The following is a 20,298-nucleotide window of genomic DNA, read 5'->3' on the forward strand; positions in this document are numbered from 1 at the left end:
TCTAGGATGCATCGCATAATAGCCCATTATATGCCACTTACCTGCACACGAAGCCCGCAATGTCCCTGTGGGTGGAAGCATCCATCTTCACCCCTGTTCCTTTCGTGGCTGCGGTTTCTGACTCTGTGATTGGCTGGAGTCGTGTGACGTCACTCCCACGCATGTGCGCAAGAGCCGTTGGTCACAGCACGGGCCCTATAGAAACGGCACGCGTAGCCGTATATTTCTAGTACCTACAGGTAAGCCTTATTATAGGCTTAGTAAAAAAAAAAAAGAAAAAACTCCTAGAATCCACTCTCACCAATGACCGTAATAATAAATGAAGTATCAGCCGATTCGTCAGTGATAGATGGGATATCTGCCCAATAAGCAAAAAACACTATATGAAAAAACAAAAGAAAGGGACAGGAAAGTCCCAACAAAGCAAAATTGAAGGGAAGGATCAACCACGGCTTATGATACAAAAATACAAAATAGGCTTTATTGAAATGTAGGGTATAGTATATGCGAGGAAAAATTACATCCTAATACACACAATATATCTCACTAAATTAAACCAATACTTAAAACCATGCTGCAGCATTAATGAATAAAAGATGCAGAGCGCTCCTGCAGGCAAAGAAGCATATTGTCTCCTATTTAACCCAGAGAAAGGTGGTAACGTAATACAGTCTATAGTTTGCTAATTGATGATGTAAACTCACATATAGTCATATAGTGATAAATATTAGAGCATAGATTACAATACAAGTGGCAGAGTGTGTCCTCATCCGGGATAATCCTCATGAAACCAAATCAAACAATATATTCAGGCTCTGTTTGAGAAGACCTTAGCAAGCTATTGTAAAGTCTCAGTGCACTAAGCATAACAATTAGCCAGCTGGCTAACGTTGAAGAACTGTGTTCCGGTTATTGAATACATCTAAATCATGAACAGGCATCACAGTGTCTAGTTCCTTATGCAGTATAAGAAAGCAAGTTTCACAACATGAACGAAACCTGTGTCCTGACCGGAGCAAATGTAGTAATTACTCACTTCACCAAAAAATGTCAGTCAGACCTCCATGGGGGAAAGAGAGAGCAGCGGTAAAAAAAGACACTGTAAGTAAGGCAAGCAAAGAGACCGCCCAGCTGGGCTCTCACCACTCCAGCCGCTGAAATTCTTCAGAGTCTCTGCAGACTTTCTGTTTGGCGTGGATCGGCTCTAAGGCCACAAGTGTGTGGCCACAACGCATCACTGCACTCTGTGATGGACACCCCAGGAGAAAGTTCCACGTGATATGGAGTCACATGACCGGTTAGGTCTGTTCAGGGGGAAATCCAGGAATGCTGAGTTCAGTTGCTTGTGCGGAAGTAGGCTGTGAAAAACGTTACTATGTACAGGTCATAGGGAAATACCTCCCTTACATTACTGAGTTGGAGGGCATGCTCAAAGCTTGCTGTCGGACCCTGCAAAGGCTGCGTTAACGTTTCGTGCACCTCAGTGCACTTCTTCAGAACAATTTGGCGTGGAATAAAGTTTTACTTTAAATAAGGAACAGTGTCCAATCAAATCAATCCGCGCCAAATAGCCATCTTGTGGTCACATTAAATAATGCAGTCATTTAAAAAAAAGATGCCTGTTATATACTCAGTAGAGCACTCTTTATAGGAAAAGAAGGGGGGAAAAAAATTTCCCATTTTATTTTACCTCGAATCATGAGTACAATAAACAGCAAAACATCTCCTCACATGATAGGATGGCCTTTATAGTCTCAGTCTAACACCCAACCTTATTCCTGGTCTACAGTCCAGGTAATGGTTCCAAATGGTCCCTGGGAGAATAAGCGAAAAGCAAATAAGAGGGGGAGGGAGAGGGGCAGGGGAGGGAAATGGAAGGGGGGAGGAGGGGGAAAGGGGGGAGGGGAAAGGGAGGGGGCGGGGGGAAAGGGGGAACAGGGGCAAAAGGGAGGGGAATAAGGAGGGGGGAGGGGAAGGAGGGGAAAAATCAGAGGGAAAAGAAGGGAAAGGGTAAGAAGGAAGGGGAATAGAGGAGAGGGGATTTAGGAGAGGGTGGATTGAGGAGGGGAAAGAAAAGTGAAAAAGAACAGAACAAATAATGGGGTAGGGGCAAAATAACAGGCCTATTGATCTGGTAAAATTTACTATAGTCAAAGTTTTTTTATGGTTCAAGAAAGACATTCAGGCTCAGTTCATGATTGAAGCCCTTCGGTTGAAGAGTCCTGAGCCTGAAAATCCAGGTTTTCTCTTTGCGCAAGAGTACCCTATCAAAATCGCCCCTACAGTCTGACAGGGAAAGGGCAAAGAAGCCCTTCACTGTAAGGCCTGAGGTTTTACCCTGGTGGAAATCCAAAAAATGTTGGGCCACTGGGGTTTCTTCCTTTAACCTGATACTGTTCAGGTGTTCCCCAAATCTGACACGCAGCTGTCTCTTAGTTTTGTCCACATACAATTTATGGCATGGGCATTCCAGGACATAAAGTACTCTGGTTGTGGCACAATTTATGAAGGACCTGATCTCAAACTCTTGACTACCGTCAGAGTTTCTAAAAGTCTTAGAACGATCCACGTATTTACACGAGCTGCAGTGGCCACATGGAAACATGCCAGTTGAGGCAAATCGGTAAGCCAGCTTCTATTCAAGGGCCTCACAAACTCAGATTGCACCAACATATCATTGAGATTTTGGGCTTGTTTGGCTACCATTGAAGGTCTCTCTCCCATAATTTACCTCGAACCAACGGCCCGCATCAATATAGGCCAATGCTTAGAGAGAATTGTGTTCACCTGGTGCCATTGAGCCCCATGAGGGGTGATGAATCTCACCGGTCCCTCAGTCTCTTATTGTGTCTTTTTCTGGGAAAGGAGTAGATCTGATCGCATCTTCTGTCCTGCGATGCTCTTAGCTCACCTGAGGACACGATGAGGATATCCCCTTTCTCGGAATCTCCGATATAATTCTTTTGATTCAGAATGATAGTCCTCCTCTACGGAACAGTTCCCGCGGATTCTCATGAACTGTCCAACTGGGATACCACATATCAAGGACTTGGGGTGGTGGCTATTGGCCTACAGCAGTGTGTTCAGGGCTGTTTCCTTCCTAAAAGTGCTAGTAATCAACCTACCACCCACAAGTCGAATAGATAGGTCCAGGAAGGAAAGTCGATGAGGATCCGCAGTATAGGTTAGGTGTATATTCCTAGTATTGTCCTCAAGCTCAGCCATGAACACCTCTAGTTCAGCTTGGGTCCCTGCCCACACCATAAGGACATCATCGATGTACCTCAGCCAGGTGCATGCATAGCTGAGGTACATCGGCGAGGCATAAACCACCTCCTCCTCCCACCAGCCTAAATGTAGGCACACATAGCACGGAGGTGCCGTGAAGCTGTTGGTAATGGGCTTCCGAGAACTGGAAAAAATAGTTTTTAAGTGCGAGTTCTAGGAGCTCGATGACAAATTCATTCTGTGCTCCCATATCTGGGAGATGTTTATCCAGAAAATAATGAACTGCCGAGATGCCCCACTCCTGGGGAATAGACGTGTACAACAACTCCCCACGAGGAGGGCATCTTTGGGAAATTCCAGGGCATTAATTTTGTTTAGCACGTCCCCCGTGTCTCATACATGGGAAGTTAAAGATAGAACCATGTCTTTGATTAGACTATCTATATACTTCCCCACCCTTTCTAGGGGGCCATGAATGGTACCTTCCTGTTCTTATGCACTTTTGGAATTATATAGAATGTCGGCTTATTAAAGTCAACAACTCTCAAAAATTCCAGTTCTTTTATGGAAATCAAATTAGCCTCAAGTGCCCATTGTAATTTTTCATTGATGAGTGCCACCAGGGATTGGAACAGGTCATAGTGCAGTTTTCTTTAGGTGGATTCATCATTAAGGAGGCATTGTACCTCCCCCTCGTAGAGATCAACTTAGAGGAGGGTGACATTGCCCCCTTTATCACTCTTTTTAATGATAACCTGGTCCACTTCCCTAAGCTCTTTTAATGCCTTTCTTTCCTGTAAGATTATCTCCAATAGTGGATTCTCAATGCAATTTATCGAGGTCCTCCTCAATAAGGTCGAGGAACACCCCGAGCCATTCGTCTTTATGGAATAGTGGCATTTTAGTGGAGCGGATCTTCAATTTAGGGTCTCTTTTCCACTCTGACGTCCCTGGGGTTTCATCCTCATCGGAGGATTGACCACCCTCTTCCATCAATGATTCTAGGGCCTCAGTCTCCTTGACATCCATCAATGGATTGCTAGTGGAGGTTTTGTCAGAATAGATTACCTTGAAGTACACCCTCCTCAAAAAGAGGCAAAGAACTTTATATACCCCAAAGTGATCCATATTTGTGGTGGGGGAAAAGGATAGGCCCCTGCTTAGAAGGATCTATATGTTGCTTCTCCAATTGGAAATCAGAAAGATTAATAATTTTATAATCTCTTACTAAATTCTCCAATTGGGGTTCACTTAACAGGGACGTCTCTGGCTTCTGGTGGTCATCCGCTCTGTTCTTATTGAGTCTCCCTGTTGGCCGCCTCTTCCTCGACTTCCTCCTCCTCCTGTTGTCCCTTGCTTGCCTCCCTTCAGTATACCCCTGGACGGGGGAGATTCCTGTAGATCCAGTGGGTCTTTGTCTAAAAAAGACACGGTATGCCGTGCTTCGTCCTCACTGCCAGAGGACTGAGTACCTATGTCTGTATCTGATCTTGAGGGAAATCTACGGTTTCGCAATCGACTTCTACCTCCTCTCACTGTGAGATCAAAAATTTCCCCTTTGGCCCAGTCGTCTAAGTCTCTCTTAAATTTATTATGTTTAGTAGTTTTTAGATTTTTTTGAGTTCTATCGATTTCCTTTCTAAGGATATTGTTGAGTCTGTCAAAATCAGGGTTATCCTTCAGGGGTACAAGTTTCTCACTAGTCTCCCGTATCTGGATCTGTAACGAAGTCAATTGATCCTTCTCCTCCTCCACAATTAGCCTCAGGCCATGATTAATGCATTGTTTTTTCCACTTAGTTAAGAATTTCTCCGTATGTAGGTGGGTGGCCGGCACAACCCTCTCTCTTAGCCCACGTGGAATAATATCTCTTTCTATGTAGTATTTAAGTGACAAAATGTCCCACTTCCTATTCAGGGACTTTATAATACATTTTTTATGTTCTTTAAATAGAGGTTTTAAATCGTCTTGTGCCAGCGGTTCAACCCCCTCCGGATTACTCTCAAAGGTGGCTCTTATTTCTGCATCAAAATCATCCCCAGGTATGAAAGCCATTCCCCATGAAGAGATGTTAGTCAAAAAAGAACAAATGACAATTATATATAGCACCAATTTGGTTATAATAAAGAGATATGTGAAACCTCCACCTACTGAGAATGAAGCCGAGAAGGGAGGGGATCCAGACTCTAAGAAGACCAAAAGCTGGTCAGATGATCCAAGTAAAAGAAAAAAGTCCTAGAATCCACTCTTACCAGTGACCCTAATAATGGTAACATTTTTTCACAGCCTACTTCTGCACAAGCAACTGAACTCAGCATTCCTGGATTTCCCCCTGAACAGACCTGACCGGTCATGTGACTCCATATCACATGGAACTTTCTCCTAGGGCGTCCATCACAGAGTGCAGCGGTGTGTTGTGGCCACCTAGAGCCGCCTTAGAGTCAATCCACGCCAAACAGAAAGTCTGCAGAGACTCGGAAGAATTTTAGCGGCTGGAGTGGTGAGAGCCCAGCTGGGCAGTCTCTTTGCTTGCCTTACTTACAGTGTCTTTCTTTACCGCTGCTCTCTCTTTCCCCCCATGGAGGTCTGACTGACATTTTTTGGTGAAGTGAGTAATTACTACATTTGCTCCGGTCAGGACACAGGTTTCGTTCATGTTGTGAAACTTGCCTTCTTATACTGCATAAGGAACTAGACACTGTGATGCCTGTTCATGATTTGGATGTATTCAATAACTGGAACGCAGTTCTTCAACGTTAGCCAGCTGGCTAATTGTTATGCTTAGTGCACTGAGACTTTACAATAGCTTGCTAAGGTCTTCTCAAGCAGAGCCTGAATATATTGTTTGATTTGGTTTCATGAGGATTATCCCGGATGAGGACACACTCTGCCACTTTATTGTATTTCTATGCTCTAATATTTATCATTATATGACTATATGTGAGTTTACAACATCAATTAGAAAACTATAGACTGTATTATGTTACCATCTTTCTCTGGGTTAAATAGGAGACAATATGCTTCTTTGCCTGCAGGAGCGCTCTGCATCTTTTTATTCAATAATGCTGAAGCATAGTTTTAATTATTGGTTTAATTTAGTGAGATATATTGTGTATATTAGGCTGTAATTTTTCCTTGCATATATTAGAATTGTTGTATATGTAATCCCTCCCCCTACGTTTCAATAAAGCCTATTTTGAATTTTTGTATCATAAGCCGTGGTTGATCCTTCCCTTCAGTCTTGCCTTCTTGGGACTTTCTTGTCCCTTTCTTTTGTTTGTTCTTATTATAGGCTTACCTGTAGGGAAAGGGGTTTAATACCACTTTAACATGTTGCAGTCGTATGCATTGTAAATTGTATTGTGTGGCGATTTTGCTCTTATTTAAGTACATTCACACTGAAAATATTCTTTAATATTCTTTTAGTGTGCGTAAAGTTTCCAACTATACTGATGACTTTAAAACTTCAAGATCAAGAGTAATCTCTATAGAAGAAGATCCAATGCCAGAGTATTTGTTAAAAGACTACAGACATCCTGAAAAGAGTATTGAAGAAGAGAAGGCAACTCAGGAATTTACTATCACGCGGTTATTAGCCCAAAAGGAACAACTAGCTTTAGCTGATTCTTTCCTTTCCCACTCAGCTGGAGATATTTCACCTACTTCACAGTATTCATCATTTCCTGTTCTTAAAAGTCCAGGTCCCCTAGAAAAAGAGGAACAAAATGGCATACAACCAAAAAGTAGTACCCCTAAAAAAGGTACATTACCAGGAGATATTTCTGAAGACATCAAGCATCACTCAGAGCATAATAATGGAAAAACCAGTAAGGTTGTAAAAAAGGTGTCAATAGCAACTAACATCAGTCAAGGCAAACCAGAAGGAGACATGCTACAATATAAATGTCAATCACTATCGGAGAAGACAAATTCTATTCAAGAGATGCATGGAAACCCAGATCATATCTATAAGATAATATTTGTTGGAAGCACAAATGTTGGGAAGACCTCTTTTTTACAGAGAGTTTATGATGGTTCCTTCAAGAAAGACGTATCTGCTACTATAGGTAAGGATTTAATACATTTTATAATTATAGCTTCTTTCTGTCCACTGTAGAGCAACCTCCTCCCCACAGACCTGTTATTATAGCAGGATACACTTAAATGTCATATTTATCAAGCCAGCTTTATTGGTGCACTGTTCCTCTAGGGTTGGAACCTGGTTGTCAGTAAAAGCTTTGAGTTCTGTTTTTACGTTTTTGGTTGCTTCATAGAAGACTAAGTAAAAAATTATTTAAGTTGCATAGAAATCCAGCAACCTAATAAAACCAGGTTTCCTCCCCTGATTTTAATACTGAAGTGATAGTGCTAACCAACTCATTAGTATCAGCCAAACACAGTGTTTTAGTTATATACCAATATTAGTCATAGATTAATCTAAGGCAGGCTTTCCCCCACTGTCTGAAAACATTGGCTCTGAAATTTTTACCATAGTTTCTAACTAGTGTACGACTGCGCTACCTATGATAAATATGCAAACTTATTGTAATAAAGTAATATAATGAAAATATTAAGTGATGAATAATATGTGAAAATGAATGCGTCTATAAACAATCTTGCCGCTGCAAACACCAAATGTGTTCCCACGGTGAATACACATAAAAGTGTTGCACAGCTATCCAACTTATAATAAATAATAACAATGTAAACAATATATATTGCAATAACCTGTGATACATTATTGCATTAATGCAACAATATTGAAGTCCAATCTTGCTAGTAGAACCTATGTGCTTATAAATATAGGTGTATAACAATAATCAACTAAATATTCTTCAACAATATAGCTAGTCTTCGGTTATAATAAAGTCCGACACCTCCTTGGTACAAATGGGTGCTGACAAATAAATCCACATGTGTCACCTCTGTGCTCACAAAACTCTCACCTTTGTACATAAGAAAATGTGCCAAATATTCATTATCCACCAATTAGTAGCTATAGGGTGATGTCCAAACCCCCTGTCCACTTGGGGCCCTTCAGATGTTGTCACAGATACCCCTAGTATAGTAAGATTGTGGTCCCTTTAAGGCACCGAATCACTCATGTGATCTTCAGGAAAAAACATATGGAAAGCCTCCCATGGTGCAGTATTTGAATATAGAGGTTTCATTTGGTTAAAATTGCACTTACAAAATAAAAGCTTTAAAAACGTTAAAAAATATGTCAAGAAACCGGTATGAACAACCTCTTACATGCCCTACGCATTATGTCATGTCCACATCCCTGATGAAGTCTTCTGATGAAATTATGTAATGATGTAATGCATAGGGCGTGTTGGAGGCAGTCACAGACCAGAAGTGATGTAAGAGGTTGCTTACCCCGGTTTATTGACATATTTTGTTGCATTTTTAAAGCTTTTATTTGTAAGTGCAATTTTAACCAAATAAAAACAATATATATTCAAATACTGCACCATGGGAGGCTTTCCATATGTTTTTTCCTGACATCCTGACGATCGCATGAGTGATCCGGTGCCTTAAAGGGACCAGAACCTTACTATACTAGGAGTATCTGTGATGACATCTGAAGGGGCCTGAGTGGACAAGAGGTTTGGACATCACCCCATAGCTACTAATTGATGGATGATGATTATTTGGCACATTTTCTTATGTATGAAGGTGAGAGTTCTGTAAGCACAGAGGTGACATGTGTGGATTTATTTATCAGCACCCATTTGTACCAAGTAGGTGTGGGACTTTATTATCACTAAAGAATCACTATATTATTAAAGAATATTTAGTTGATTATTGTTATACACCTATGTTTATAAGAATATATGTTCTACTAGCAAGATTGGACTTCAGTATCGTTGCATGCATGCAATAACGTATCACAGGTTATTGGGATACAGTATATACCGTTTATATTGCTTTTTTTATAATATTTGGGCAGCTGCGCAGCCTTTTTATATTATATTCTTTACCATAGTTTGACACCACGATAAAACACAAAATAATACTCGATTTTATAAAACAATTCACCCCAGCATAATGCATCAAAACAATACCCATAATTAGCATTAAGAAGTATGCTTTGCAAGATTATATGGCGTCAACCTGGTGTTTTCTTTCTTTCTTCTATATACCTTAATGCCGAGACACAGTTTAGATGCTTTACTTTAAGTTTCCATTAGGTGGAGGGCCTCTCAGCCTCACTGGTTTTTAGCTTTGATACTATACTATCTAGTGTTTTTTGTGCTGGTACTCCCCTGGAGTGAAGAACATTTTTCAGCCGCATCAAACAATTTGTGTACTCTGGTTCCTTTAACATCCAGTGGCTTTGCTTTCATAACCATCCGCTATCCAGCATTACCAAGCATATTCCTCTGGTGTCCATCATAATTTATGCCCATCACCCTGATTGTAGTAGTTTTTGTAATACGTACATACTATATATTCCAAATAATCAGGAAAGCAAAATCAAGTCAAGGTATACTGTTGGTACTCCTGCACAAGGGCCAAGCCCAACAACCCAGATATATAAAATAACAAAGTTCAAGGTTGCAGCACTCTGTAGATTTAAACAAGTAACAATACAAGTGTTTAAAATAGATACAAGTTTTTAGGGAGGAACTGCCCTTGCTTAGGTTAGGTATAGAGATGAGCCGAACACCCCGAGTTTGGTTCGCACCAGAATTTGTGCGAACATACGAACACCGTTAAACTCTATGGGATACGAACGTGAAAAACCAAAAGTGCTCATTTTAAAAGCTTATATGCAAGTTATTGCCATAAAAATTGTTTGGGGACCCGGATACTGCCCCAGGGTATATGTATTAATGCAAAAAAAAGTTTTTTTAGGAGCAGTGATTTTAAGAATGCTTCAAGTGAAACAATAACAATTAAATATTCCTTTAAATATCTGCCTGGGGGGTCCCCTTAGTCTGCCTGTAAAGTAGCGTATTTTTCCTATGTTTAGAAAAGTACCACAGCAAAATGACATTTCTAAAGAAAAAAAAGTCATTTAAAATTGTTCATGGCTGTAATGTATTGCCAGATCCTGGGTCTTCGGGTCTTGTATGGATATTAAGGTGAACTGCACACCAACATTTTTTTTTAAATGGTGTGGGGGTCCCCCCCTCAAAATCCATAACAGACCCAAAGGGCCTGGTATGGACGGGGGGATCCCATGCAGTTTTTTTCTTAATTCTGTCATAGGGCTCCCCTTAACCACCTCAATACACTATATTATATATTGTACACTGCACTGTATACCCTGCACTGTATTATATATACTACACTGAGTGCACTATATACTCTGAACTGCAGTATATATACTATACGGACTGCACTATATACTCTGAACTGCAGTGTGTGTGTATATATATATATATATATATATATATATATATATTTTTTTTTTTTTATATATATATATATATATATATATATTTATACTATACGGACTGCACTATATACGCTGCTGAAAAATTGAGCCTTAGGTGTTGGTGGTGTCAGAACACAGTAACCCCTCACAGTTACTCTTGTTGGGTGCAGGAATGGTCCCTGCTGTTAAATATTATTTTAAAAATTGTAATTACATGCCCCTGTTAAACAGGGGCAAAAACATTGGGCCTTAGGTGTTGGTGGTGCCAAAACACTGCAACCCCTCACAGTTACTCTTGTTGGGTGCAGGAACTTTTTCTTAACACCGCACTACACTGTATTATATACTGTGTACACCGCCTGAAGAGTATTTGAAACTGTACACACTGTATTATATACTGTGTACACCACCTGCACTATATTAGAAACTGTACACCGACAAATGCACTGTATATATGAATGCAGAGTGTGTGTGTGTGTGTGTGTGTGTGTCTATATATATATATATATATATATATATATATATATATATATATATATATATATATATAGACACACACACACACACACTAGTCTGACTGTATATATTTATATATATCAAATACACTGCCAGTACTGACTTAATATAGAGTTTACATTGTATATATAGGCTACGCTAACTGCAGAGTATATAGAGTTTACACTGTATATATAGGCTACGCTGAATGCAGAGTATATATATATATATATATATATATATATATATATATATATATATATATATATACTGCCATTAACTAACTAACCTGCCTGCCTAATCTAGCTCAATCTCTTTATCTCCATCCACTATAACACACTATATGGGCGCTGTGTAAGCAGCCTTATATAGTGTGGGGCATGGATTTAGTCCCCCTGAGCCATGATTGACCGAAGGCACCTTGCCTTTGGCCAATTATGGCTCTTGCTGAGGAGCGTGCTGTGATTGGCCAAAGCATGCATGTCAGGTGTATGCTTTGGCCAGTCATCATACAGCAATGCACTGTGGTCTTGCAGTGCATTATGGGGCGCTCGAATTTGCTGCAAACGCCCCATAAAATTTGCTGTTCGGCGAACGGGTGAACACCCGATGTTCGAGTCAAATTTACGTTCGACTTCGAACTCGATGCTCATCCCTAGTTAGGAACACTGAATGCATAAGATCAGATTTCACAGTGTATACAGTATAGGGATATTCAGGAACATGAGAGCTGGATCATACCGCTAATCTCCAATATAAATTTATATAGTAAGTAATGATTCAATGCTGACATAGGGTGCAAGATATGTTCTTGAATTTTCGTTTTATGCTGTGTGTTTTTAATGGAGCATTAATAAAACTTTGTAATTTTATATAAAAAGTTTGTGTTTTGGTGCCCATATGGTCCATGTATTGCGGTCCAAGAAATTTTGTATATATATAAATTAAATAAATTCAGCTGCCATCTCTTCTATTCTTTAGTATACAATCTACCGCCGTGAACCTCAATTGTGAGGCTGAATGAGAACATTCAACACCTTGGACTATGTTAGTTAAAGGGGTTGTAAAGGTTTGGATTTTTTAAAATAAAAATAACAAACATGTCATATTTACCTGCTCTGTGCAAGGGTTTTGCACAGAGCAGCCCCAATCCTCCTCTTCTGGGGTGCCCCGCTGGCGCTCCTGGCTCCTCCCCTTCATCGGGTGCCCCCATGGTAAAGCTACTTTCCCTGAGGGCACCCGTGCAGGCATGCTCCCGAGTCCTGCTGCTGCGTCCATTGACACAGACAGCGGGACTTGGCCCCGCCCCCTGCTCCCGTGTTACTGGATTCAATTAACAGCAGTGGGAGCCAATGGCTCCTGCTGCTATCAATCTGTCCAATGAGATGGGAGCCAGCGGCTGGAGCTTCTGGGCTCGTGCACGGCACTGGATCAGATGGGCTTGGGTATAAAAGAGGGGGGGTCTGGGGGGACCCTTACGAAAAAATTTTTTAAGACTTTATAATCACTTTAGAGAGAGAGAGAGAGAGAGAGAGATGTGAATGTACAATATTTGTAAATTGACAGTGCTATATACAGTAAGTACCTGTAATAAATAAATATATACAGTGTACACATATACATTTATCATTTATTGCTAAACACAGTTGATCCACCCATACAGACCTCAAAGACCATCTTTGGTGACTCAGTGGTGTGTTACAATGTATATGCAGTGCTACCCCTGGAAGAGCTGTTGGATTGTTTTGACCCTCCAACCCTGCCTGAAACACGGATTACCTGTTCCATACCTGGACCCGACTGACTACTGACATAACTGAAAACAGTTTAAATATGCTTTATTAACAGGAAATCTCTTGCAAGGAATAGGGTGGGTAAGTCAGTTTTAACATAACACAAACACAGTTCACTATGTGACACAGACCTCCATCAGACCCATACTTTCTGGTGGAAAGCTCACTCCTCTCTTCTGAGGGTATTTGTAATCTCAAAAGTCAGATAAAGTGAGCAGAAGTGGCCAGAGGGTTCTCACCTCTCCTGCTGGTTCAGTGAATGAAGATGGCTGTAGATTCCTCCTAGTAGCTCTGGGGTCTGATACCACAGTAAAACTTCAACATGCAGTATGTGGTCTTCTATCAGCAAACAGTCTCTCCTGAAGCAGCACATGGTCCTGCACAGCCACTTCAAACACAGCAATATCTCACACAGAAGCACAGGGTCCTCTGCAGCTCTCTGATCCCTGAAGGTTGTTTCCCAGGTGCACAGCAACAACAGACAGTCCTAGCACAGCCTTGCAATACAACAGTTAGCTCACTGCAGCCCCTGAGCCCCTGCTTCCAGGCTAACTATTATGCCGCATACACACGGTCGGAATTTCCAACAACAAATGTTCGATGTGAGCTTGTTGTCGGAAAATCCGACCGTGTGTATGCTCCATTGGACATTTGCTGTCGGAATTTCTGACAAAAAAAATGTTTGAGAGCTGGCTCTCAAATTTTCCGACAACAAAACTTGTTGTCGGAAATTCCGAGCGTGTGTACACAATTCCGACGCACAAAATTTCCACACATGCTCAGAATCAAGCAGGAGAGCCGCACTGGCTATTGAACTTAATTTTTCTTGGCTCGTCCTATGTGTTGTACATCACCGCTTTCTTGACGTTCGGAATTCCGACAACATTTGTTTGACCGTGTGTATGCAAGATAGGTTTGAGCCAACATCCATAGGAAAAAAATCCACGGTTTTGTTGTCGGAATGTCCGATCGTGTGTACACAGCATGACACTGTCTTAAGCACACTCTACAGCCCTGTTCCTGGGCTAATTACATTTTTATTATTCTGTAAATATACAGTTGAAAGAGTCTGGTTATATCTGTTTGATAAGTGCAAAATAAGTACTTGCTAAACCTTCCAGGAACCTGGTGAGCTCAGATTTTCCCTGTGCTCTTTGCCTCTGCTTTATCATCATCAGGTGCATACTTCTCAGCTCTCACTGTATACTACAGAACACCTTTTCTTCTATGTAGGAGAGGGGGGAAGTATTCTGTAGTCCTAATACTTCCTGCGTTGGGGTCAAAATGCTACTCTGCACAGTACAGCAAGTAAGTGTTGTCACCCTAGTACAGGCAGTGCATTACTGGCAGGATCACAATGTGAAAAAAAAGGAAAAGCCTGAAAAGAAAACAGCAATATATTGTAGTTACAGTACAGTTACAGTACAGCAGAAGGGTTACAAAAGGTTAAACATGAGTTTAGACTATAAAGAAAGCAGGGAATTTATGTCTTAGCTAAGGAGATGACCAAGGATAACTCAGCCTTAACATAAAGTAAAAGAAAAGGAAACTTCTGCTTAAGTTCAGACAAAACTATTTTGCTGATAATACAGGTGTCTGTGCCTAGCACTGGGTGGAATACACATTACGGTATTTTAAAAATGGACTTCACATGCCCTTGTAGCGGAAACATTGTTACAGTAGAAAAGGAAACAGCAATATATTTTCACTCGTTTCCTTTTTTGTACATAAGTTCATTGCACCACTGCGATGATTTAAGTTACTTTTTAGCAACTGACATTTTAATATTTGTTGCATGTAGTACGTTCGTTTTTAGATGAATTTCTCTTTGGCCATTACAACTCCTACAACTACAAAGCTTTACAATAAAAAAAATTGCTTGGCATCGCAGATGTAGAATGATGTAGTTCTAAGTTTAGTTCTTTGTTTTACTGAGAACTGAAAGATGAGAAAAATAGAATGGTGTCATTCATACATTTTATTAAACTTGATAGTGTTTTTGACCTACCAACATGCTGTATATGAGTTTTGAAGAAATACAAGATATTATTTGTTTGGTGACTGGTATTTAAAGAATATAATCAGTCATACTTAAAAATATTTCCACGAAAGCTAAAAAGTCCCTGTTTGATTGTGACAATATGTATGTGTAACAAACACAAAGAAACAATTAATCCCTTTGCACCAGTAAAGCAGGAACAAACTGGACTTGCTGTAAACTCATTGTATACAATAGCTGTTGCTCCCAAAGTTCAAACAAACTGGTTATTGCCATCTAGTAAACACCTACATGCAGAAAAAATGGCACCCACTAAATGAATTCAAAGCCAACTTGGGCAAGTACACTTAAAATATTACAGTGTTACAGTACCAACTATAGTCCTATTATGCACGCTCTGGTACCATCTTAAAAAACTGCTGGGCATACAAGGGTTCTTATGATGAATTATCAGGAGGTGCTCAAACTGGGGGGAGTTCAGGACTGGGAGAAAGCAGGAATACACTATATTTCTCAATTATATAATGGGTCAATACTCAAATCCTTTTTAGATTTACAAATTGAGTTTATCCTTCCTCGAGGCCAATTTGACAGATACAGTGGGGACGGAAAGTATTCAGACCCCCCTTAAATTTTTCACTCTTTGTTATATTGCAGCCATTTGCTAAAATCATTTAAGTTCATTTTTTTCCTCATTAATGTGCACACAGCACCCCATATTGACAGAAAAACACAGAATTGTTGACATTTTTGCAGATTTATTAACCACTTGCTGACCGCCTAACGTAGATATACGTCGGCAGAATGGCACGGGCAGGCAGAATCACGTACCTGTACGTGATCTGCCTCCCGCGGGCGGGGGGTCCGATCGGACCCCCCCCGTGCCAGCGGCGGTCGGCATTTCACTGGGAGCGTTGGGAGGCGAGGGGGAGACCATCCGATCGTGGCCCCCCCCTCGCGATCGCTCCCAGCCAATCGGAATCCTCCCCTGCCTGTGTGTAGTTTCACACAGGCAGAGGATGTGATGTCATCTCTCCTCGGCTTGGCAGTTTCCGTTCCAGCGCCGAGGAGAGAAGACATGTAAGTGCACAAAACACAAACACACACAGTAGAACATGCCAGGCACATAAAACACCCCCGACCCCCCCCCGATCGCCCCCGATCCCCCCCCAACCACCCCCCCCCTGTCACAAACTGACACCAAGCAGTATTTTTTTTTTTTCTGATTACTGATTGGTGTCAGTTTGTGACAGTTACAGTGTTAGGGCAGTGAGTGGTAGCCCCCTTTAGGTCTAGGGTACCCCCCTAACCCCCCCTAATAAAGTTTTAACCCCTTGATCACCCCCTGTCACCAGTGTCACTAAGCGATCATTTTTCTGATCGCTGTATTAGTGTCGCTGGTGACGCTAGTTAGGGAGGTAAATATTTAGGTTCGCCGTCAGCGTTTTATAGCGTCAGGGACCCCCATATACTATCTAATAAATGTTTTAACCCCTTGATTGCCCCCTAGTTAACCCTTTCACCACTGATCACCGTATAAGTGTTACGGGTGACGCTGGTTAGTTCGTTTATTTTTTATAGTGTCAGGGCACCCGCCGTTTATTACCGAATAAAGGTTTAGCCCCCTGATCGCCCGGCGGTGATATGCGTCGCCCCAGGCAGCGTCAGATTAGCGCCAGTACCGCTAACACCCACGCACGCAGCATACGCCTCCCTTAGTGGTATAGTATCTGTACGGATCAATATCTGATCCGATCAGATCTATACTAGCGTCCCCAGCAGTTTAGGGTTCCCAAAAACGCAGTGTTAGCGGGATCAGCCCAGATACCTGCTAGCACCTGCGTTTTTCCCCTCCGCCCGGCCCAGCCCAGCCCACCCAAATGCAGTATCGATCGATCACTGTCACTTACAAAACACTAAACAAATAACTGCAGCGTTCGCAGAGTCAGGCCTGATCCCTGCGATCGCTAACAGTTTTCTTGGTAGCGTTTTGGTGAACTGGCAAGCACCAGCCCCAGGCAGCGTCAGGTTAGCGCCAGTACCGCTAACACCCAAGCACGCACCGTACACCTCCCTTAGTGGTATAGTATCTGAACGGATCAATATCTGATCCGATCAGATCTATACTAGCGTCCCCAGCAGTTTAGGGTTCCCAAACACGCAGTGTTAGCGGGATCAGCCCAGATATCTGTTAGCACCTGCGTTTTGCCCCTCCGCCCGGCCCATCCCAGCCCAGCCCACCCAAGTGCAGTATCAATCGATCACTGTCACTTACAAAACACTAAACGCATAACTGCAGCGTTCGCAGAGTCAGGCCTGATCCCTGCGATCGCTAACAGTTTTTTTGGTAGCGTTTTGGTGAACTGGCAAGCACCAGCCCCAGGCAGCGTCAGGTTAGCGCCAGTACCGCTAACACCCACGCACGCACCGTACACCTCCCTTGGTGGTATAGTATCTGATCGGATCAATATCTGATCTGATCAGATCTATACTAGCGTCCCCAGCAGTTTAGGGTTCCCACAAACGCAGTGTTAGCGGGATCAGCCCAGATACCTGCTAGCACCTGCGTTTTGCCCCTCCGCCCGGCCCAGCCCAGCCCACCCAAGTGCAGTATCGATCGATCACTGACACTTACAAAACACTAAACGCATAACTGCAGCGTTCGCAGAGTCAGGCCTGATCCCTGCGATCGCTAACAGTTTTTTTTGTAGCGTTTTGGTGAACTGGCAAGCACCAGCGGCCTAGTACACCCCGGTCGTAGTCAAACCCGCACTGCAGTAACACTTGGTGACGTGGCAAGTCCCATAAGTGCAGTTCAAGCTGGTGAGGTGGCAAGCACAAGTAGTGTCCCGCTGCCACCAAAAAGACAAACACAGGCCCGTCATGCCCATAGTGCCCTTCCTGCTGCATTCGCCAATCCTAATTGGGAACCCACCGCTTCTGCAGCGCCCGTACTTCCCCCATTCACATCCCCAACCAAATGCAGTCGGCTGCATGAGAGGCATTTTCTTTATGTCCTCCCGAGTACCCCTACCCAACGAACCCCCCCAAAAAAGATGTCGTGTCTGCAGCAAGCGCGGATATAGGCGTGACACCCGCTATTATTGTCTCTCCTGTCCTGACAATCCTGGTCTTTGCATTGGTGAATGTTTTGAACGCTACCATTCACTAGTTGAGTATTAGCGTAGGGTACAGCATTGCACAGACTAGGCACACTTTCACAGGGTCTCCCAAGATGCCATCGCATTTTGAGAGACCCGAACCTGGAACCGGTTACAGTTATAAAAGTTAGTTACAAAAAAAAGTGTAAAAAAAAAAAAAAAAAACACAAACAAAAATATAAAATAAAAAATAATAGTTGTCGTTTTATTGTTCTTTCTCTCTCTATTCTCTCTATTGTTCTGCTCTTTTTTACTGTATTCTATTCTGCAATGTTTTATTGTTATTATGTTTTATCATGTTTGCTTTTCAGGTATGCAATTTTTTATACTTTACCGTTTACTGTGCTTTATTGTTAACCATTTTTTTGTCTTCAGGTACGCCATTCACGACTTTGAGTGGTTATACCAGAATGATGCCTGCAGGTTTAGGTATCATCTTGGTATCATTCTTTTCAGCCAGCGGTTGGCTTTCATGTAAAAGCAATCCTAGCGGCTAATTAGCCTCTAGACTGCTTTTACAAGCAGTGGGAGGGAATGCCCCCCCCCCAACGTCTTCCATGTTTTTCTCTGGCTCTCCTGTCTCAACAGGGAACCTGAGAATGCAGCCGGGGATTCAGCCAGCTGACCATAGAGCTGATCAGAGACCAGAGTGGCTCCAATCATCTCTATGGCCTAAGAAACCGGAAGCTACGAGCATTTTATGACTTAGATTTCGCCGGATGTAAAAAGCACCATTGGGAAATTGGGAAAGCATTTTATCACACCGATCTTGGTGTGGTCAGATGCTTTGAGGGCAGAGGAGAAATCTAGGGTCTAATAGACCCCAATTTTTTCAAAAAAGAGTACCTGTCACTACCTATTGCTATGATAGGGGATATTTACATTCCCTGAGATAACAATAAAAATGATTTAAAAAAAAAAAATGAAAGGAACAGTTTTAAAATAAGATAAAAAAAAATAATAATAATAAAGAAAAAAAAAAAAAAAAAAAGCACCCCTGTCCCCCCTGCTCTCGCGCTAAGGCGAACGCAAGCGTCGGTCTGGCGTCAAATGTAAACAGCAATTGCACCATGCATGTGAGGTATCACTGCGAACTTCAGATCGAGGGCAGTAATTTTAGCAGTAGACCTCCTCTGTAAATCTAAAGTGGTAACCTGTAAAGGCTTTTAAAGGCTTTTAAAAATGTATTTAGTTTGTCGCCACTGCACGTTTGTGCGCAATTGTAAAGCATGTCATGTTTGGTATCCATGTACTCGGCCTAAGATCATTTTTTTTATTTCATCAAACATTTGGGCAATATAGTGTGTTTTAGTGTATTAAAATTTAAAAAAGTGTGTTTTTTCCCCAAAAAATGCGTTTGAAAAATCGCTGCGCAAATACTGTGTGAAAAAAAAAAATGAAACACCCACCATTTTAATCTGTAGGGCATTTGCTTTAAAAAAATATATAATGTTTGGGGGTTCAAAGTAATTTTCTTGCAAAAAAAAAATATTTTTTTATGTAATCAAAAAGTGTCAGAAAGGGCTTTGTCTTCAAGTGGTTAGAAGAGTGGGTGATGTGTGACATAAGCTTCTAAATGTTGTGCATAAAATGCCAGGACAGTTCAAACCCCCCCCAAATGACCCCATTTTGGAAAGTAGACACCCCAAGCTATTTGCTGAGAGGCATGTTGAGTCCATGGAATATTTTATATTGTGACACAAGTTGCGGGAAAGAGACAATTTTTTATTTTTTTAATTTTTTTTTGTGCAAAGTTGTCACTAAATGATATATTGCTCAAACATGCCATGGGAATATGTGAAATTACACCCCAAAATACATTTTGTTGCTTCTCCTGAGTACGGGGATACCACATGTGTGAGACTTTTTGGGAGCCTAGCCGCGTACGGGACCCCAAAAACCAAGCACCGCCTTCAGGCTTTCTAAGGCCGTAAATTTTTGATTTCACTCTTCACTGTCTATCACAGTTTCGGAGGCCATGGAATGCCCAGGTGGCAACCCCCCCCCCCAAATGACCCCATTTTGGAAAGTAGACACCCCAAGCTATTTGATGAGAGGTATAGTGAGTATTTTGCAGACCTCACTTTTTGTCACAAAGTTTTGAAAATTGAAAAAAGAAAAAAAAAAATGTTTTTTCTCGTCTTTCTTTATTTTCAAAAACAAATGAGAGCTGCAAAATACTCACCATGCCTCTCAGCAAATAGCTTGGGGTGTCTACTTTCCAAAATGGGGTCA

General features: G+C 41.7%; 1 protein-coding gene across 3 annotated transcripts in view; it reads left to right on the top strand.

Annotated features, from left to right (window-relative positions):
* RAB44 (RAB44, member RAS oncogene family) overlaps positions 1–20,298 on the top strand; it is a 194,884-nt gene that overhangs the window by 140,605 nt on the left and 33,981 nt on the right. For all 3 annotated transcript variants that reach the window (XM_073615658.1, XM_073615659.1, XM_073615660.1), the window contains exon 11: positions 6,655–7,295. In XM_073615658.1, coding sequence (XP_073471759.1) covers positions 6,655–7,295 — 641 coding nt within the window. The remainder of the gene's footprint in view (positions 1–6,654; positions 7,296–20,298) is intronic.

This window comes from Aquarana catesbeiana, linkage group LG02, assembly GCF_042186555.1.
Source record: "Aquarana catesbeiana isolate 2022-GZ linkage group LG02, ASM4218655v1, whole genome shotgun sequence".
Taxonomy (NCBI): Eukaryota; Metazoa; Chordata; class Amphibia; order Anura; family Ranidae; genus Aquarana; species Aquarana catesbeiana.